General features: G+C 40.9%; 1 protein-coding gene across 3 annotated transcripts in view; it reads right to left on the bottom strand.

Moving 5' to 3' along the window:
* The window catches only part of cxxc4 (CXXC finger 4), a 29,350-nt gene extending 9,858 nt beyond the window's left edge, over positions 1–19,492 (bottom strand). The window contains exons 1-2 of one of the 3 annotated variants that reach the window (XM_040024051.1): positions 18,872–19,488; positions 15,959–16,897 (exon numbers count right to left, since the gene is read on the bottom strand). In XM_040024051.1, the coding sequence (XP_039879985.1) occupies positions 15,959–16,783 (825 nt within the window). In that variant the 5' untranslated portion in view covers positions 16,784–16,897; positions 18,872–19,488. Of the gene's footprint in view, positions 1–1,923; positions 16,898–18,548; positions 18,850–18,871 lie in introns of those variants that run through there. The other 2 variants (XM_040024048.1, XM_040024050.1) reach the window with 2 other exon arrangements.
* Between the last annotated feature and the right edge of the window lie 3,393 nt (positions 19,493–22,885).

The raw sequence follows: 22,885 nt of genomic DNA, 5'->3' as shown, positions 1-22,885 counted from the left end.
TGTATATTTTACGAGCCCTCCATAGGAGTGGATTTTCTGAGAGACGGGCCAGGCCTCAGTGGCTTCAGGAAATAAACAACAGAAAAACGCCTTTCTTTTATCAAACTGTGAAGGAGCCATTGAGTGGACAGCGAAATGGAACAGGCCCACCGCTCCCGAGGCGGCACAGCGATGTGTCTCTTTACGAGGAAGTCAGTGTATGTTGATGAAAATGAAAAACGCCCACAGTCAAACAGGTAAATCGAAGGAGAGTTTGCGGAACTTGAGACTGCGGCTCTCCTCTGAAAGCTCCCCAGTCAGCGATGTCACGGCAGATGTTTTCAATCAGCTGCCAACGGCAAAACACCTGCTGAGCCAGTGACGTCGCTGACGGAGGCTCGACTGGAAGCGCAGGATGCTTCAAACGATGCAAACCAGAGATGGTAGCGAAGAAACTCTGATTTCGCCCTTTAAATCTTGAGATGTTAGTCAACTTTGGATACAGAAACAGAACTCAAGCACTTCCTTCATTCTCACGAGATATGTGAGAATGAAGGAAGCAATGTGAAGTGCACAGTGGAGAATTTGAAATTGAAACGGGCAGTTAGAAACAGCTGTGAAATATGGTAAGAGAGATACAACTTGAGTTTTCTTTAAGTGGGTGTTCAGCCTTAAGTTTAATGGCATCACATGCCTTCAATAAAAAACAAATATCTTTGGATGTACTAGTATCCATAGCTGATATAAACATAGAGGATCTAAGGTTTTCATACACTATTTGATAGTGTATGAAAATCAAATAACTACCTTGACTTTTAAAAGATAAGCCAGCTGTAAATGTCTTTTTTGCAACGCTTTTAAGATTTGTTACAAATACTATTGCAAAAAATGTTTTTTGCTAATAGTTCTACTTCTTTTTAAAATTAGTATAACAAGGACATGTTTAAATTTACTGTACATGTTTGTAAATGTTCATATACAGCATTTATTGTGTTTTAAAAACACAATCGCAAATGTTCAACTCATTTCACCTGTTTTTCCCTTTAAAATGTCCTCCTGCCAATCAATGGCAAAACAACAGATGGGAAGTGTTGAATTTCAATATTTACCAAAACGTCAATCTCTCCCTAGCCTTAAGAGAGTGGCTGGATGTGCTTCTGCTGCTCTGCTCACGAGCTTCTCATGCTACACCTTGTGAGTAGACGTATCTCTAAAATCACACGAGACGCAGTACGAAAACTTCAGTGTCAAAAACTGCGGATTGGTGGCATTTTTAAATATTCAAATAGTGGTTGTGTTATTTAAAAAAACTGAACTGTTTAAAAACGAATTTATAATGCTCAAAAAAATGTAAAGGATCACACAAACAAATTTGAACTTTGATTTTTTTGTGTGGTTTTGAACCCAGCCCTCAAATGTTTGACAATTCTTGTTTCCAGTGACTGCTTTTCCGTCATTTTGTCCTCATATATCGACAAATATTTTCAATATTTGTCACAATCCAATGTTTGATTTAAGTTTTTTTCATTATTTTGAGCAGTATATAGCTATCTGTTAGTGTTCACGCTCAATGACCACTTCATTAGGTACACCTGTTCAGCTGCTCATTAACACAAATATATAGTTAGCCAATCACATGGCAGCAACTCAGTGCATTTAGCCATGTTGACATGGTCAAGATGACTTTCTGAAGGTCAAACTGAGCAACATGATGAAGAAATGTGGTACGGCTGTTTGGGCCAGATGGGCTGGTGTGAATATTTCAGAATCTTCTGATCTTCAGGGATTTTTCCATACAACCATTTCTAAGGGTTACAGAAAATGGGCCAATCAAGAGAAAATATCCAGTGAACGGCAGTTCTCAGACTGAAAATACCTTGTTGATGCCAGAACACAGAGGTGAATGGCCAGACTGCTTCAAGCTGAAGCCACTGGTAACTCAAATAACTATTTGTTACAGCTGAGGTATGCAGAAGAGCATTTATGAACGCACAACCCATCAAAACTTAAAAAAAAGAGCACACCTGGGGTCACTCCTGTGCAAAATATGGATGATAGAGTCAGAATCTGCACCCCTTAAGACCAGAGTGTACCCATCTTCTAATGGCTGTTTTCAACGCGCTGTGTCACGAAGCTCAAATGATCACAAACTAGTTTCTTGAACATGACAATAAGTTCACTTTACTCAAATGACCTCCACAGTCACCTCTGTTGGATCTCAATCCAACAGAGCACCTTTGTGATTTGGTGGAACAGCAGATTTGGATCATGGATGTACAGCCAACAAATCTGCAGCAACTGCGATGCAATTATTTCTTGTTGAATGTAACCATGTAAAGCTAGCATGCCACAACCAGGCATAATCATTTGAGAGCAGCGTGCTTGGTGGTGTTGGGTGTGAGCTTTGAAGAACAGTGAAAAATTTACATCACTATCAAGAACTTTATTTGATGGCTTGATGCTCAAACACATATCCTGATCCCATTTCTGCACGATATCAAGATTTCATACTTGATGATAAATTTGGTGAAAAAATTGGTGAATCAGTTTTGTGCAAATGCACAGTGGCCCAGTAGTTAGCAATGTTCTTCACATAAAGAAGAGTTTGGATTTGATAGTAAAAAAAGATGGATGTAGATGTCGTGATGTCACACACTTTTTTGTGAAGTTCTGGTTTGAAGCCTTGAGAAAAGTATTTTCACCATCACCATCTTGGCTTTTTGTGTACTGACTTGTCAATCGCAAGTTCGTAGACAGTGAACATATGCTAGATATGTCTAACCCTAACCCTTTCCCGAGGGAAATTGGGCAGCATTAACCCAATTTCCCTCCTGATGAATAAAGTATTATCACTCAATCAATGAATCATGATCTTTCTGAGACTTATAACCAAAATTTACCAAATAAACTTAATGTTTTATATAGTTTGACCTGAAATAAGTGAGCCCATAACAGGAAAGCATTTACAGAGGTCATGTCAGAAAAAACAATTTCCAACAAACTTGTATAAACTGGAAGCCTTTGCAACCACAGCTATCGCCATCTGATGGCCTTTAAAATGAATGCAGATTTAAAGAACCTCTGCTTTGGTCTCACTTTTCAAACCAAGAGGCAATGTTTATCTTTTATGCTGGTTTGAATCTTCTTACAGTCCAAAGACAGGCAGGCCACATTAACTGGTGATTCTAAATTGGTGTAGATGTGATGAGAGAATAGTTGTCTTTGTGGTAGCTCTGCTGGTGACCTGCCCAGTGTGTAACACACATCTTACCTAATTTCAGCTGGGATGGGCCCCATCCCTACAGGCATATCAAGAAGGATAGGATAAAACAGCATGGTAAGGAGTGAAGAATATAGATGGATGGAGACATCCCCCTCTGTAACACACTGAACAATTTGATGAGCAGTTTCAGCACCAGATTCTTTCAACCTCGATGTCTGAAGGAACAACACAGGAGGCGCTGCTCTCAGACTCTTTACTTAATCTGATTAGATCAGGCCGACACGTACTGAACCGGACTAAACACACCACACTGTACGACATATATTTGCACACCTACCAGCACCTTATACCTGTTAATATTTCAGAAACACTGGTGTTAATACTTGTGTCTTTTTATGTTTATGCATTTATCTCTTCGTTTTATACAGTTGCTTTGTTGTCTGTTGTGTATATGTGGCTATGACAAATTAATTTCCCTCTGGGATTAATAAAGTTTCTCTGATCAGATCTGTTACTTTAAATGATGGCTAGATATATCCATACTTTTTCATTTCAATTCTTCAATAAGTGCTAGCTTGTGCTAGTTCAGTATTTTCTTCATTCAGACGTCAGCATCGTAGAATATGCAGAATAAGGAAGACTGCAAAAACTCAGCCTTCAAGCCAAAAATTTAGGTTTGGTATTCTGACGTTGTCCAGTAGCACCTGTTCCATTGCTAAAACGTCTCACGCTACATCACAGAATACATCACACACAATGGACTCATGCTGTGTGAGAGATATCTAGGGCAAAACGGGAGCAACTTTATGCTGCTGAAACATTTCTCAGATGCTGTGCCTCTTCCCTTCATCATGCATTGAAAATCCATGCCCACACAGATGGAGGCTGAGCCACCCCTCTGAGAAAAACCCCGCGCAAAAAACAAGGGCTCACCTTAAGGTCAGAGGCTGCATCCGTAGCCAGGATCAACTTCCCGCAGCTATGTATGCTAGCTTCCATTTCAATTAGCTTTACCTTAGCACCCTCGCCCAAGTAAGCCAATGTCATACAGGGCTCCAACAAAGCTAACTCCTGTCTGTGAGCATACCCCTATATATGAGACAGTGAACAGGCTTTCAGGTGCTGCTGAGATTTCAGGAAAACAAAACAAAGAGATGCAGCGGCGAGGTCAATTGAGCTCCAAGACAGGAAATCAGGGCAGTGTGAGAAGCGAGAAGGGCAGGCGCTGAAGGATGGGAGCGGGGGAGGAGGAGAAGATGAACAGGACACGCGTTTTGAGTGTGCGGATACCTGAGGGATCTGGTATGGAAATCCCCAATTTCTCAGCCAAGTTGCAGCCCTTTGAACAGCGAAAGACGTCAGCTAGCACGACGAGAAGCCATGTGGGTGTAACGAAGCGAGGGCTAAGCGAGGCAACATGCTGCCAGTTCTCTGAAATGTTAAATTGAAATGCAAAGTAGGAGCAGGCCTTCTTGTTTTGAGCAGATTTCACAGCATCTGTGTGGGAGCCCTTAAACTTAGAAGGTCCATACGCAGAGCTCTGCATATTTACAGCAAATCAACATAATATTTAGGTTAGGATTAGAAAATACAGACAGCTGAAGATGAATCTTTAATTTTGCTCAGGTAACTGGGAGTCAAATCAATCTGTTCATCAAATTCAGCAAGTAAAAATACATTTCACTTCAGTAAATCAGATTTTTTTTTTAATAATCAGTTGTCGTAAGTAAAATGTACTGCTTATACTTGTAATGTGCTGCTCATGCCTTTTTTCGCTTTTTCTTTTTACACATTTTTAAGCAAGATGTTGGCACTGAGCGAACGTAACTAGTACAGCATCAAAAAAGTCAACACATGAAAAGTTACTGTTATTTTAAAATGTGTCCAAAAACCAACAAGAGGTGATCAAAGGATTTGAAGTGAATAGTAAAGAAATCCTTTTTTTTTTTGGTAAAAGCAAAAATTCCTCTTGCTTTGTCTGTGGAAAATTTCAGGTTGACATTAGTGTGAACTGATCTGCCTTAGAAATATCCAGACAACAACAACAACAGGCACAGCCACAAAAATGTGTGTATTAGTTTGAAATTTTTTCAGATTAAAGAACTGTGACAGCAGAGCTTTGGAACGGCTTTGATTCGTGCCTCCTCCAAACACAAGTGAATGAGGAAAAAAAACAAAACAAGGTAAAATAATTTCAAATGATGATCATAGCACGCATGAAGGCCTGCTATTACAAAAAAACCAGGGAACAGTGGTAAGAAGCAAACCCAGCGATGTACTTCTTCTCCATTCAGTCACGTTATTGCTTGTGAAAAAGCTAGAAAGCAGAAAACATGCTTCGGTTTGGCGCATTCAACCAACCACAGACAAAGGGGTTGCATTTCTGTGGTTGTTCCCTCTACATAACTGTATGCAGGACATTTACATTTGTTTAAAACCTTCCTCCTCATTACAGCTGCAAGAACCAATCCAATCCTTAATGCACAGGTTTGCACAATGCATGCTTGAGATTTGGGAGTTGAGCCATACCCATCACAGGATTCTCTGCGTGGGCTCACATAATTCCAACTTAAGAAGTCACACGCCACAAAGGTTGGAAATCGCTGCACTGCTGCATTTATATATACAGTTGAAAAAGACAGCGAGGCTGCATGTATAAGAAGACTTAATTTGGTTTAATTGAATTTAGCTGAGACACACATACAATAAAAGTTTGATGGTCTCTGCATGTGGAGAAAACCTCCCTTCTGAGGATTAAAGTCATCTAGTTAAGAGTCCAATGACTAATATTCCACCTGAAGCAACCTAAAATGAGGAATTATATAAGGAAGCTTTAGTTAAAACTGGATTTGTGAAAGTTGACAAAGATAAAAACAAGGCAGATATCATTAGTGGGCAGGTAATAAGTCAGGGCTAATCCAAGCACACTCCCACCGGCTTAGTCATCCCAGCTCTGTGCTGATCAGACGGTGCAACTGGTCACAGTTTGTCAAAACGCAGCTTGCACTCTGAGCAGATTGAAATCATTTCTCTACTCAACACCACGCCACAGACAGATCTTTTAAGGAGTGACACAAAACCGTCAACAGCTCAATGGTTTATCAGTCATGGAGGACAAAGGGGCTCAGCGGTAAAAAAAAATATCCACCTGATGTCATCAGCAAGTGCATCATAAATCCTATCCTTTGCCTGGGGACTAGAAACTGACTTCACACCTCTGTGACACTCTCTAACCCCAGGGTTTCTGACAGGGAAAAAAACTTGAAATATCTTTCTGGGCACGGTGTCAGATGCTCGGCATGAAATATTCATAATCTGAGAGCAGAGCCACAATAGAGGAGGTGGCAGCATGCGCGGATTTGACTTGCAGAAACTGAGATGCTTAAACCACATTGACCGATTTCTCCCATCACAAGTTGTCACTCACAAATTCACTTTCACGTCAGTTTTTCTCGGATGAATGGCACAAGGCCATCTGTCATTTGATGCCTTTTAACTTATACGCATAAACACTTTAGTGCATCTGTCCAGCTGCATTGCTTTTTTTTTTTTTAACATCCTGGATCCTTATGCTTTAAGCCACACAGCTATACTTGTATAACCTGGACATTCTCAGGTTTGTGTTTTCGGTAGAGAAATCATAAAAGACAAACTCAGCAAACCAAAATGTGAATGTGTCTCAAAACCCCCCACTTACAATTAAACTCAAATACTTCATATTTTTGGATGCGGTTTAAGTTTTGTATACGTCATAAATTTTTTATGAATTGACGTATAAATTTTTTTAATCTAACAGTGTTAATTAAATAACACTGTTATAAATAAAAGGCGCCGTAGAGCATGAAAAGGTAGCAGTAGCTGGATATGTTATAATACCAGAAATTTAGCAGTTGGCGTGAATCTCGTTAGAGTTACGACATTCTTGATACCCAATTTGATACAATTTACTTTAATAGCTCCTTTATTAAAAAGTAATTTTAAATTACTAACGGGTGGTGGCAAAATGTTAACATCAGAGTTTGCTGACAGGACACAAACTGAAATATTACAATGACTGCCAAATAACCTACTAATGTCACCAGGGGGAATAATCACAGAAAGTGTAAAAGTTGGACATATTTACTGCCACACAGTGTTTTGGTGTGTCGCCACTGGAAGCCTTTGAGGTGAACGTTTACACCAAAACGAGTAACTGAGCCCAAAAACTCGGGAAAGCACCAGAAATCTGGTTTGCAACCACAACTATTTCCATCTGGTGGCCTTCATATAGAAATGCGGGTTCAAGGCACTTCCATGTTAGCGTTAGCATTTAAATAATGTTAGCCATTGGAAATATTTTAGCCTATGGAACATAGCTAATTTAGCTGTACGGTGGCAAATGCACTGCAACTTAATAAAACACTAGCAACTAGAAAAAATGCTTTAAACACACACAAAGCACAGCAGAAGTTAAATAAAACAAAACGGATATTTAAAAAAATGCCACAAAATCTCACATAAAAACAAATTAAATAAATATATAACTCACACAAGACAAGGGAAGTATTTTATGTGGATACAGTAAGGCGATGGACCATCAACGAAGTTTCGAGCTAACAGTAAACGGCTAATACCAAATATGTATATACAATATTGTATGAATCGTGTGATGTGTTGGTTTCTGTCATATTAGTGTCTCCTCAGAAACACTTCTGTTGTGTTTCGTGTGCTTTTGCTGCATTAGAATTTTGGTACTAAAAGGTAAATACCATGCAGTTTCAGTTCTGGTCACATCCGTAGTAGTAGTGCTTCCATTTCTGGAAGTATAGGCCAAATGAGATGGGCATTGTAGAAGAGATCCTTTAAGAAATTTCTTATATGATTTGTTTGACATATAAAGACGCCTTAATGCCCACTCACATCCTGGGCCATCTGACCTCAGGACATGATAGGTTGGGGTTAGGTTTCACAGTGAGCTCACCCAAAACCATGGCTGATTGTTACCTACACTCATTTTCACACCTTGGCTTGTGTAGAGGATCATTGGGGGTCCATTGTCCCTCTTGGGGGGACACTCCCACAGGCTTAAAGCTGGGACTCTCCACCATTTGACCCTAGAACTGAAGAAGCTTCTCGGATGAAACGTCCTCAAGCAACTAAAAGAAGTCCGGATGCTTTAGTTTCCAGGCTCCTTAGACGACATTTAAGTGAATTCATATCACTTTCCTTCTTGTCTGTTTACACAGAAAGCATCTGTACTCCAGATGAAATAATTCTTTGCAGGATCTTCATTCACTGGCCTACAAACAAAAACCCCTTGATATCAGGATGGCAACCAAAGCCACAGTGGTAATTAATAAAGGCTGCCTCTTAGTGTCTTATGCCTTTGATGCCAGGAAAGTCTAAATGTTTGATCTACCATGTGTTAGCCATGCTGGACAGATGATAGAACCAAGCCATTTACTGGTTTAAAGATGGCAGTTTATTTTGCATGGATCAGGCCATTGAGGAGTCATTTTTCCTACACGGTCGCTTGTCTTTAGTTTTTGTACCAGGGTAACGTGGTCAATAGCTTTAGTATTTAAATTGTCTACTCTATCCTGAGGAAATGAAGGAACGTTGTATTTGGAATGACAGTGCAGCGTATTCAGAGGGATGATGAACGGATCACAGGGAAGAGATGAAATGGTTAAAGGTTTAGGATGTGAACAGAGCTGATTCACTGACATGTTCTATGAAACCCAAACAAAGTGGACAGCCATAGGGCTCATGTCTGTGTTATTGTCACTTTATATTAAAGTATTAAATAACAATTTTATCATAGCTGATGTTTAGCGATAGCCACTAGATACAGGGACACATACAAGGTAAGCTTACAAGCCTGAGTCTCAGTTAGTGAAAACTGTGTAACAGTATATTCAGTTATGAATAAAGTTTGAGATTTATGGAAACTGAATGCCGTTTTCCTCTATAATACATTTTCATACAAATTCTGACACAAAATTCTTGAAAGCGTCTGGTTTTCTGGAGCTTTGTGCAACTGTGCCAACTACATATAAACTTTAACACCTCTTTGTTACAGCACACTTCTTCTCATACACGACAGTTACATGGCGTGTCTGCGATACTTACTCGTGCATCCTGCACCCACAGCACTGAACAAGTTCCTCATTTATTCTGCAGACTTTCTGTGTCAACAAAAGACAGGTAACGGGTCATGTGATGATGATTAATGCAAATCAAAGAGTGCTTTTATGCTTCAGGCCTACTCTTGTGCATGTTATATCTGACTATGCTGATTGGGTTTGAGCCAAAACACAGTTAACCTGTATCTCAACACTACTTTTTTACACACACAACTTTTACTAGCATATCTGACTGATCAGCACCACACAAAATTGTACACTTAAAATACAGCATGATGCCTCTTTCTGAAAAAGAATGAGATTTTATATGAAGCTGGTTATAAGAAGAAAGTAACCGTGATCAATGCGACATGCTAGACATCTCACACTGAAATCTCCTGAATGAGTCCTTCATCTGATTCAAGCAAAGCTCCACTGGCTTTGTTTTATTGTGGTGGTGCCACATAATTTTACAATGTCACAGGCTACCATCATCACCTATGTCCTTGCCATCATTTTATATACGTCTGTAAAGTCACAGTGGATAACAGCGGATTGAATCAACTTTTCAACTTGTCAGTGCTGCAGCTCTTTCAGCCTCAAAAAAAAAGAAAAAAAAGTGAAGGGACAGGTTTAGGCTACTCTGCTGCAAGAAGGTCTTTGGTCATAAAGGTCATAAAGACTTTTTTTGCAGAAATATTAGATCTTTATTCCTTCTGCACACATCCTCAATTCTTTAAATTGCTAGCTTTGACTTAGATTTATTTCAAGGTGCTTAATTTGGATTTAAATGACAAAAAGGTCAAAGTCAGTATGAAACCGTGACATTGGCCAGAACTGCACTACGACTGAAATGTATAATGAATGAAATAAAATGAAGAGTATAGGCGAGTGATTAAAGTGATTAAATGTGGTGAGGTTTGTTTTTTGTCAGAAGGTAACCACTAAGTTAGAACTCCTGTTCCAGTCCACAAATGATCATTTTCCTGTGTAGTTCACTCTCCTTATAAGGACAATGTCATAATACAGCTACCTATTACATGTTTGATATAACCACAAAGAAGCTGGTTATAGGTATTGAGGAATAGCTCACTGGAACAGAGGAACAGCATGTCTAATCATTCATTTTATCCACTGAATCAGGGCATTATGCAAAAAAAAAAAAAATAGTCAAGAACACAGCATCATAATAACACGTTGTTGCTCTCCGCTCAGTGAAGTCCCCTGATGCAATTACTGAAGACTTTTTCTCTCACACTTTTTGGTACACGCTCTCAGTAATGACGAGATACCTTTTAACTTCTCAGCTAGAGTCATCATCAATAATGTATTCTCATCTGTTTAAAATTTAAAGTGCCACACATTAACGTCCTCCCGCACCTGCTCTTTCACGCTGTCCACCCTCTGCTGAGCCGCTGTTTTACCCCCATCCTCGTCTCCCTCTCTCTCTCTCTTTCTCTCGCTCTCCTCTCACTATAATAAAGACAATGACAACGACTTCTCTTTTACCGCCGAACTAGGGATGTTAAATCAAGCAGGGGCAGAGGAGGCGACAGACCACATAATGTAAGGGCATCGTCCGGACGCCTCCAATTACGCTTTGGCCTTAATTGGTGACAGTGGCAGCGGCGATGAATTCTTTAACAGTCCTGTGCGGTTGTGCCTTTCCGTGCGCAGCGAAGACCTGAGGAGGACAGCTACTCTCTGCAAATGGAAGCTGACAGAAAAGCCACATGGCACAACCAATCTTGGGGAAAAAGGGCATGACAATGACTAAAGGGGCCCGGGCTCTTAAGTAGCTGAGGGTACCTTGCAGGAAAGATGTGTATAATTAAGCGGTCTGCGTTGTGGTTCAGATGGCAAAATCCCATTGTCTTGACAGGAGCTTACTGTTGCCCTTTAGGTGGAGATGCGCAGCAGCGTACGGTCTCATTTTTCCTTCCCTTTTTTTTCTTTCGCACCCCCCCTTAGACCTCTGCGACCAAATTAATCTGCAGTTTTAAAGCTTGAATAAATCCAGTAAGTAAGAGATCTGCAGATCTAAAGGCTGCGCGTCCCTCGGGCTTTTTCTTTCTATGCTTTTTTTTTTTTTTTAAATTTCATTCCCTCCTTTCCTTTGCCCATGGAGATTGACTGGAAGCACTCGGTGTTATCTCCAGGGAGGCAAAGGTTGGTGGGAGGGGGGTGAAGGCCACAGATTTGTCCTTATCTATTCTGAGCACACCTAAAACAAATTAGACCTGGCTACCGTTGCTTATTTGGCTCCCGCACTCTCATTAAGGGGCTGAATCCAAGCTATTTTACTCAAGGTCCTGCTTCCTACCATTTCGGGCCTTGTCTTTTATCACAATAGTAAAGGTTTCCAGGCAGCCATGCCACCTTTTCATCTCACCCATTTCATGTAGTCGTATCAACACAGCACAAAGAACAGAAGGAGGGAGGGAGCGAGCGAGCGAGCGAGCGAACATCTCTGTACGCTGGGATGCTGTTTTCCTGCACATGACTTGATGCTGCCCTTTGACATTTGTTAATTGAAAGAGGAATCTGTTCAGCGGGACTTGGCTTTGTCCTTTCCTGCTTTTTTTTCTCCAGTGTTATGTTGCTATTAAAATAGCAGCCTCTCAGGATGTTATTTCAAGTAGATTTCTTTGTCATTACTATTTTATTAATGTAAAAAACAAAACCTACAGAAGCGCTCTTTAAGTAAAATTGTTCCTGCCGGTATACTTCCTGCTTCACAATAAGCTGAACTTCCATTTAGAATTAAAAGGAAGTTTCTGTTGAATTATATATTTGCAGAAGGCATGGTAGGCATTAAATCACCGATTTACGGTCTTTAATAGTGAGAGTCATCGGGAAAAAAACATACATTATAAATGCAGCGTCAACAATTATGTAAAATTCAACAGCTGAATTTGTAGCATAGCTAGAATATCTCGCAGGAACTGGTCAGGATGGTCAGGATTCAGCCTGGATTGCTTCACCGTCTAGTGCCATGCTATGTATAATAAAATCTATGACAACTGAACTGATAAATTATAAAGTGTAAGGACAGAGTCCAAAGATTTCTCAGAAAAATAAATGTTTTAAAGCTTTTCTGAGACACATTCAGTTCACACGCAGAATTGTTTATGAACATCCACATGATCTTGAACAGAAGCACCAACGATTCCCAATAAACTGAATGTATTTAGATCTTTGAACCACTTGTTGTACGCCACCTTAGAGATAATATTTCTCAAACATGGGCTCAGTGCTCTGACATAAACCCGAAGGGTTAAAATAAATGGAAAGCAAACAGAAAACACCAAAATATACACAACATATGTGTAAACATAATATTCTAGTAGTAAGTAATATAAGATGTGATTTTGGCCTTTATTTGACACCCGGGCCTCTGCAGCACCTTTGGTTTGGGTTGACAGTCTAAGCAGGTGAGTTATAGCAGCATCCTGGTAACATAATGGTAATTTTGAGAACTATTAGCAGAAAGATGAGGCTATGTTCACTACAAGGCCAAACGCTGTATTTGGGGGGTGGGGAGTACGCACACAGCACAGTTTGTACTGTATCTTCACTGGCAAACATTAAGAAATTTAAAATAAGACTATGCAGAAATAAGAGCTGGAGTGAGGCAGACAGGTGAGGTAAACAGAGGTGAAGATGCAGCTTACCCTCATACAAGTATAGCATTTGAAAGTTAATGAAGGACCTCTGAGCCATCTGAGCTAAAGCTATGCAAAGGTAACTGCTCAGGAAATGTTAGGTTAGATGAGATTCCTCTGCCAGACTAATCCATCCTGGAGCCTGAGAGCAGCACAGAGACGGAGCAGACAGAGAGCAGAATCTGCTGCAGAACAGCACAGCGGTGACAGAGGGCAATTCTCTAGGGCCTTGCATTAGCGCGCTAAATTAAAGGGGGTATTAGATTAAATTGGCTCTCCGATTTCAGGGGTGTGAGTAAAATTCTGATTTGCATTTCCACCGCTGCTTAAGATATAATTAGTTCAGGGTGATTCCCATGTGGAAAACACTGACAGCCAAATCTAACTGGCTGCCAGTAGCTTATCGTCTCTTCCAAGGCAAAAGGTAGACTTGGCTCATGTTCAGTGTGTGCGTTTGTGACTGCGTAGTTAGATGCTAGATTGTGTGTGCGTGTGTGTTTGCGTACATCTTGTGTGTGCGAGAGAAAAAGAGGAAGAAGAAGAAAAGGTGACACGCAGAGTGCAACTACGTGTTACAACATGTGATGCTGCGCATATTGCGTGCACCATTTGACTCCTCACACTTTTTAATAAAATCCCAACGAACCCCGAGCGTCGTCAACAAGGCGAAAAGACACCCACTCAGTGCCAACGTACATAAAACTGCACAACTTCACACCTCTGAGATGCCTTTAAATGCAAGCCCATTTACACTGCACCTGTAATTACAGTTCCAGAGTCAAAAATAACAATTAGCGCTGGAGAAGTCCATACTAGGAATTACTGAACTAAGAGAAAAAGCTTTTAAATCCAAGTTAGGATTTGTTTGGGGGGCTTCACACCCTCGGTAATTCTAACCTTCTTTGCAAATGGATGTTTTCCAAAAAGTGATGCTACCCATGGATTATGAGCTCGGGCCCAGCTTCCTGGACACCTGTTTGGAACACCTGTTAGTACATCATCTATAGAGTCAGCATCCGATGAGCTTCAGACTGACACCTCGGCAATATCCACATCCAGCTCATACTCAATAACCTCCTTAATGGCCCATTTAATTAAACTCTTAAACCTTAATTTTTTTGCCCCTTAATAGCAGAGTCTTGTACACTGTATGACAAGTCATGCGTGCAGTATGATCCCACTACTGTTTTCTAAATCTAAGCTTCAGCATGTTTTAAGAGAAACATCCAAACCTGACACATTTGATTCTGCATGACGCCACCAAACATTTAAAAATATTTAAAATGCAAGCCTCGAAAGTCTCTTTGCTAAACAGTCGCTTTTTATATTTGTAATGTCTGTCCTTTAAAATCATTGTCTTTATCCCCACTGTGACAATATTTCTACTTGTCTGAGAGCAAACCATCTCAGTTCATAGACACCCACTATTGTTATGGATGTATTTATTTATTTATTGAAATCTTGATTTCTCTTCCAAAAAGGTTGAAATCCTCCCACTTCACTGAGAGATTCGTTCACCCTCTTTTCTAAAAGAAAACGGTGAGAAAGGGTGAATGCACAAACATGCACTTCGTACACATGCCATGCAATAAATTTATAACTTCTGAAATAATGCAGAATTTAAACAATAAACTTTGATGGTGTGCCTTCAGAGCTTGCGTGTAACAGCTGATCAGTTTAAGGGATTAAGTTGAGTAAAACAGACATGTAGATTACTGTGTCGTTGACCAAGAAGCAAAGCTTTGGAGGCTCTGGACTGGAGAAATTGATTACAAGGTGCTAATGTTGCAAGGCTGTGAGTGAATTGATGGAAAATCTCCATGTGGCAAACAAAAGTGACATTTATGATAAATAATAAAACGTTACATCACAGACTTGGGCATTGGTGGAGTCAACATTGTATTACTGAACACGTGTGAGAACCAAGCAAGAATCAGACAAACTGATGTCTTGACTTGACTTCAGATTTAGCAAAGCATACATCCATACATGGTGTTTTTCCTCAAAGATTAGGTAATATTTCAGAATTAACCTTGTTATCCTCCCTGTGTAATCTCCTGATTAGAGAACAAATTATCTGGCACTCGGGCTGCATTTGGTGGAAACTCATCCATACAGGCGCATGTTAAGTCATAACCTCAGGATAATCAGAACCATATTTGCAACTCAACATTCGTATTCCGCCTTTGCACCTGATAATCAAATGTCAGCTGGTAAATAGATCAATTAAAACAAATCTTTAAAAACAATTCAGCCCTGTGTCCTAATGAAGCCTCTTGCTAGCTCTCAGTTAAGCCGATTCCTAATATGTTTTTCCCTTTCCTAAGTGGACCAGATTATTATTATTTTTTTATGCATCATGCCCCAGACTGATGCATAATTGCCCATAATGGCGTACATATAATGTAAAATGACTTTATCTCCACCCCACTGTGATATGCACAATCAATTCATACAGGATAAGTGTGAAGGGATCAGTCTGGGTGCTTTATTCCCCTCCCCAAATAAAACTTGGGGGATGTTTTGAGAAACGCCATCAGCAGCTCTGCCATCACTCTCGCCATCTCTTGGTGGTCGGAGGCTGAGGCTTTGTGAGATATTGATTCTCCCCATCCAGAGACTGTTTCCATAATTGGTTAAAATGACCGGGTGCAGAGAGAGATGGCTCTCTGCTGAAAACCATTTCCCAGCCCTGCTTGGAGCTGAGCCAAGCTCGGGGTTGTTCGGATGCGTTCCAGCCCCAGCCTGACTGGCAGCAATTAGGGGTGTCTGAGCCAAGCTCAGCTTGCGCTCCGCACAAACACCCCTAATTACTGCCAATTAGGCTAGGCGGGTAGGCAGATTTGAGAAACCGGGGGGATGTTCAGGCATGGGTGGGCATGGAAACAATTTTCAAGGGCTTAGAACGTGACTGGATGAAAAGGTTAATGCTTTGGAGTGCAAGGGGATAATAACAAAAGAAGGGGAAGCAGAGCCCCGGTTCTCACCTCCAGCGATGAGCCTGGCTTCTTTTTCAGCTCCTCACATTTCCTAAATTTGCAGATCTGGTGGCCCGTTTTGCGGTTCCGACAACTGCTGCAGACACCACAGTTGATTAGCCGCCTGCAGGGTGCACAGACCCCACACCTTTTCCTTTTCTTCTTTGCTGGGTTTCCACTGGATGCTGAGGAATTATTCTGTGGGCAGTCTGCCAGATTGGCAATTTGAAACGCACTGTCTGTAACGGCTGCTGAGGCTGCGGGGGAGTGAAGGGCTGTCATGACGATGACCCCGGGAGGTAATGAGATGCCCCCTAAAGCCGGAATAGCGGAAAAAGTTCCAACGCGTTCTGGGAGATTCATTATCTCTGCTTCAGCAGCGCCGCATTTCAGCTTGTTCATGCATTCTCCTGCTAAAGGTCTGCAGTGTTCGGGGGATAAGGTAGAGAGGAAATTATTATTTGCCATTTGCAGCGTCTCTGGCGGCACGCCAGGCTTCCCCGGCCTCTGGGAGTCATTTCTATGCATGCTGGTCCTATTAGGGTTTATTGCCGCTGATTTCCTTCCCCAGAGCATGGCGTTATCACAGTTCCAAGGGGACATACCAATTCTAGCACTGGGAAAAATGGGCGTCGTGATGCGGGCAATCTTAGCAGTCTGTGGAAATGCCCCATTGGTTTTATAAAAGTTTGCAAAAGACCTGTACCTTTCCATTTCTGCATTATAATCCAAAAGCTGGCTTAATCCACCATCCTGAAGATTATCCTTTTGTAGCAGAGACACATCTGCATTCTGTCCATTTTCAATGCAAAGTGCATTGTTTATGTTAGACATGGCTGAGGAACGCTAGTCAGTGTTTAGGAGAAGAGATTGAGGTTACAGCGGCCTTCGTCAAAGTGAAGCTGGTTACGAACAACGAGTTACCATCCTGGTTTGTCTCCTCCAGAGCTAAAAAGAAAAAGAAAACAAAACAAATGAGAAGAAAACAACAGTTACACACGAAAGAGACAAATACTTTCATCCTGATCACTTTCCACTTCTCAATTTCAACTTTTCTCTGAAAAAGAGAGGCTGATATTGTGAAGAATCCTCTGGCACAGTGTTTATGCTCTGACAGTATAATCACAAAAAGTCATCAAGTGACAATAACGTTATGGCTGTGACAGACCAACATGTCATTATTATTATTGAGATAAAAAAAATTTGCATGTTTATTTTAAAAAATTCTCTTGCCAGGGTCTTCTTACATATTTTCAAGAAAACTCAATCTGCTGCTTCACAGAATAAACACAAACATCTGGATATGCAGCAGTGCATTTAATAAAAACGTGAAAATTTAAATATTCTATCCAAAATCATATTATTTTGGAAAAGTTAGAAGAGAGCCTCATGTCATGTGAAGACGTGCACAAAATTCCTGCAGGAGGTTCTTAAAAATAATCTGGCTTGGATGTGAGGATTTACAGAGTTAAACATTTTCAAATCTCTTGATTTTCGCCTGTAGTAACCGTAATTGCAAAGCTGGCCCATCCCTGTAAACAAGACTCTGACTAGCCTGAGCAGCAAGTGGTATTCATTCATGGCCAGCTCTATTACATTTACTCTGTGACAGCGCTCAGTGATAGCCACTGGTGAATTTCCAACCAGATCATGGACCAGACCAACTACAGTGTCAGCTGCCTCAGGACGGGACGCATGCATGTGTGTGTCCATGTGTGTGTGTGTGTGTTTGTGGGGGGTGGGGGTGCTCCATTTCCTCTCTCACTCTCTCTCTCCCCCAGTCTGTCTGGATTTGGTTTCCACAGATAAAAGCCCATTAGACACATCTCCCCTACTTCCATTACCTTTTTCTGGGCTTTCTCTCTTAATTGCCAAAGCTGATCCATTGCTAGAACACTAAAGCATTTCAAATCACTTCCATGGTGCTACCCAGCAGCTGTCTTGAAAAGAATGAATTATAAATATGCACACACAGAACAAGAGGTATCACACTGGGTGGCATTATCAAAGTCCTCAATATACTAAAGTGTATCCACTACTAAACATGCCCAAAGAGTCAAGCATTTGTCCCGTTAACCTGACACCAGATTATCAGGAGAATAAAATCTAAATAGTGTTCCATACGGTTTTATATAGATATATTTTTTCTCTCTTTCCAGCAATTCTTGAGGTCTCGGTACACTTTACACTTTTAATTTTCACGAAGCAAATGTGAGAAGACGAGTTTTCTCCACCATAGTCTCCAGATCTGGAAGTTCAATGTCAGTGTGGCATCTGAAACAACCGCCAGCCACCCGTAAACAAAACCTCCTTGGCTTAATGATCAGCCCTCCTCAGGGTCATTATTACTTAATCAATTCACCCCTGGAGCGAAATACGCAGCCCAAAGGCAATCAAGTCACGGACATTGATTTTCAGCCTGTAAACAAAGTTTAGAGAGACAGAAATGTTCAATACTCGAAGCTGGAGAGACAGAGAGAGAAAGAGGGGGAGAGGAGAAAGATAACCAGAGAAAGGTGGAGAGTGCGAAAGGGAGACCGAAGAAAGAAAAGTAAAATAAATAAATAAACAAAACATGTCCGGTGATCAGCAGCTGTACCTCTGCTGTGCTGCACAATGATGCCATTAATTACACCCAGCCTGGTCTGAGCTAGACATCCAGATCAAAGGTCATGCATAGATAATCCGGAGAGGGAGTGCGGCGTAACAGTGCGAATAAAAGCCCCATAAAAATAATCTGACACTGGCCGGATCACTTGGCAGCCACACGGACACAAATCGGGACAGCAAAACGGGAGGGTAAAACACATGCAACCGGACGCCAAAATAAGGATGGACAAACACTCGGAGCGAGAGGGAAAGCTTGAGAGAGAGAGAGCGAGAGAGAGAGAAGAAGGGAGAGAGGGAGAGAGCATCACCTACCAGGTTCCTGTTGAGAAGAGCTCCCAAGATGCTACCAGCCGGAGACCGTGTAACGGCACATCACTGCGAAGGGATACGCGGGGGGGAAATAATGCAAAGACGCGAGAAGACGCACAGACATAGGCTGCCGGAGGAGAACAGGGAGACTGTGTGTGTGTGTATTTGTATGTGTGTGTGTGTGCTGAGAACGCTCAAAACAAAAGGATCATTTTTATCGACTTTCTGGACACGCTAGGGGGGGGGGAAAGGTTGAAAAGTGCATAAATAAGCCAAAAGGTGTCGGACGAAAAAGAGAGAGAAGGGGGAAGCGGAAATCGCAGAGGTGGTTAGGTGTTTCCTCTCTTCTTGATCCGGAGGCTGTATTGTGTGTGTCTGCCTGGTCTCAGTTCAGCCCGTGTCTCCTGTCGCTGTGTGTGGCTGATTGGTGCTGAGGTGAGGAAGCAGGGATGTGGACACCTACTGATCATTGGCTGGAAATTACTATAGAAACACTCGGGAGGTGGGAGGGATGGATGGCTCAGGGCGCCCTACAGGGAGAAAATATCTACGGCAAATATCTGCGTCTTCAACCCTCGTGGTGTCCTCTTTCACCCCTTTATTTTGACAAAAATATTTTTAATATACTTCTTTAATAATGACACATTTAGAGAGGGGGGGGGGGGGGTACGCGTCTTTTAATAAGAGTTGGGGTAACTTGTCAAATTAATTTGAATGGAGCTGAGCTGTGATTAAGATAAAAATGCCTCCACCAACCCTCCCCCCGTCCATCGACAGCCATAATTACCCAGACCTCGAGGATTCATCACATTGTAAGTCCTGCCTGCTCACCACCCATGCCTACACACTTCCCGTTGACAACAGGATCTTGCCTGGCACATTTTACACCATGAGTCCCAGTGTGTGGCAGTCCCGTCCGATCATGTTGATGCTTGGGTTATGATGGGACCTTCATCTTTGTAACCCCATTCTTGGTTTTAAGTTACTTTGCATTATAGAGAAAAAGCAAATACAATACACAATGTTTGTCTTTACTGTTTCAATAAAACAGAAGGTGAATAAGATATAAACTTATCACCAAAAATTAGGAAATTTGTGTTTGGTTGATTTTTTGTAAAGAAAATGCATTTGTGGGTTACGCTCATGACAAACTTGCCAGATCATCTCTGCCAGTACTAAACAGCTTATTTTGCTATCAACTTTTGTTTTATTTTATTGGATTGGATGATTGAAGTCTGAAGAAACAGAAGCATATTAGGAATTTAACAATTTATTCATTTAACAAGCAGGAGCCTCAGCAGCATGTGGAAGAACCGTACACAGCCTGGCTCCTCCTCCCCATACTGGTCACCAGCTTGGTCACACACTGCTGTTGGATGGCATCACATTCACCAGAATTTGTAGCAAAAATTAGCCAATGTGGGGTTGTTTTTTTTTTGGTAAATTGTGCTCGAACTGCTGATCCAACAAGAGGTCAGTGGGGTTGAGTTCAGGAATGCAGGCAGTCACCTGTAATCTCCACTCCCAAACTTGAGGTAGTCTCTGGGCTCATCGCTTAACATAATGTTCCTCCACATGTTCAGGTTCCAGCGGACATGTTGCCAACACCAGAGCAAATAGGTCTGATGATAAAGGGCATTCATGGCAGGTCTCCTGGCAAGTATTTCATGGTGCAAGCAACATACTCACCCCTGCTGCTCAACCCGAAAATGCATTTTCGGGTTGAGCATTTAAGGGGAAATAAACAGGTTTACCAACAGTATAATATCAAAGTCAACTTTATTGTCAAAAACAATATGTAGAGATCAAACACGGGAATTTGAAATTGCAGTGCTCCCAAAGCCCTCAGTGTTACACTTAAACAAACATAAATAAAAATTTTATATACAGTCTTATGAATACATTATTTAGTACCAAGAAGCTTTGTTACAACAAAGAAATAATCTACTGAACACACATTTCCTTAGTTTTTCAGCTAAGTTTATTTTATTCAGGTCCTCAAAATCATTACAATCACAGTGCTCCTTATAAGTCATTAAGTATAGAATATGGCAATCATAACAATAAATCTGAGTTAACAAGTTGTGGAAAATCAGGCTGACAAACTGGTTCTAGATGCTTGATCATGATATCTTCAAGCATCTGGATAAGACTCTAAAAAGGCACCAATTCTTCAGCTCCAATTATAAATATGTCATTAATAAAAGGTTTTAATATATGATGCTGTCAATAAGTAAGTGCATATTAATTTAAATATGCACTTTCTTGCCTTACTTGCCTTTCATCTTTAGTAAATTAATTTTTAACTATTAATACTTATTTATCACTTGCAAGACCATAATAGTGCATTGCGCTCATTTAATTCATAATAGGGCCAAAATCTTACCATTTTTCATGTTCTCTTAAGTTGCACAACATTTCCTGAGTTAATCATCAGAAATTCAGAGACTGATGTGACAGCATCTATTTCTTGTTTTGTTTCACTAAAGATCCCAAACCCCAAATATATTCAATTTACAGTCATTAGAAAAAACAAAACAACAAATGTTGATACTTGAGACAAAAATGGAAAAACAAACCACCAACTTTCTTGTGTTTTTGTTGATACGATTCATTATCTGAGTTTCTACCAGCTGATTTTCTGTCAATCGGTGAGACGATCAATCATTTCGACTCCGCTGCAAAATGGCATTATGTCGCAGAGGAATACACAGTCCCTGCGTCGCTTCTACTTTTAAAGCACGCTTATGTGTGAGTAAACACAGTGACAGCTGCACTGACACATTTCTAAGCCATAATCTTCCAGGTGAGCTGTGCGGCGCAGGCCTATGGGCTGCTAAAGGCGACGCTTTGATGACTGTGTTTAGAGGTGGCAATAGAGAGGACGAGGAAGAAGTGAAAACTTCTGTGATAAGGGTTGTACAATTTTATGTAAACATCTTTTAAACTTTGTTCAGAAATGATATTTGGATTATAAAAGTAATTTCTTCAAATCCAAACATAATTCTTTAAGAGTATTCCAACATTTTAAAGTACTGATAAGGAAAAATGTAAAGATTTGTGTTTTACTGCAGTTTAATGGGAAAATGCAGTGAATATGCAACACAAACTATAACGATAAATGCACCTCACCTCAAATTTACTGATGTAGCTCCATGACGTAACAGCTGATTTGGGTGTAAGTCTTTCCTTTGTTTTTGTTTTGTACCTGACAAACCTCTCTGTCTACAAGAAACCCTTTGTGCCTAAAAAAGGTCTGACCTGACAAACCTTCACCTTCACCTTTAACCCTTCACCTCTGTGAAGTCATTGCTGGTCAGTCATAATGGGCACAATGATTTCTTTGGAATAACTCAGGATGTGCACCAGAGCTTTCCCGACAGACTTAGAGGAGGAAAACAGCCTTGGCATGACGTGCACAGTTATGAGAGCTGTAATATTAAAATCCTATTGTGACATCATCATTTTAAGGGGGTTGTTATGCCACAAGCTATACAGTCATGCACCGATGAAGTCACTCAGCGCTGGTGGTGTGGGGGAAAGGAGCAATGCTGAAGACCTGAAGGATTAATCTGAAATAGAACTGTATATACTACCTATGAACTTGGCATCATGTGTGTGAAAAACTGGAGGTAAAAGTGACAGAGGAGGGATGAATCGATCTTACACTGAAATAACAGCTGACAGCAGCAGAGAGACCATTAAAAAAACTGAGAGCTGTAAAATTACTGGCTCCCAGTCAGAGGTTAAGGCAAAATTTGATTGGTTTAACTGAGGAAAGTGCACTCTCAGTCAGCTGATGTGATGAGTTAGGAGAAAGAAGACAGAGAATGTAAATAAGGAGCATAAGCAAGAGATTGTCTTCCTCAGAGCACTGTATTAAACTTAATATGTCCCAGCAGTGAGTAGAAGCAGTGGTGCATGGGCATGTTTAGGAAAATTGGTAGGTGTATCAACAAAAGTGTTAATATGTGTGGTTAAGTGTGCGTGTATATGTGATTAGGAAGTCAGAGATTG

Source organism: Simochromis diagramma, unplaced genomic scaffold (genome assembly GCF_900408965.1).
Source record: "Simochromis diagramma unplaced genomic scaffold, fSimDia1.1 OVJJ01000302.1, whole genome shotgun sequence".
Taxonomy (NCBI): Eukaryota; Metazoa; Chordata; class Actinopteri; order Cichliformes; family Cichlidae; genus Simochromis; species Simochromis diagramma.
This window is presented reverse-complemented; position numbering and strand designations above follow the sequence as displayed.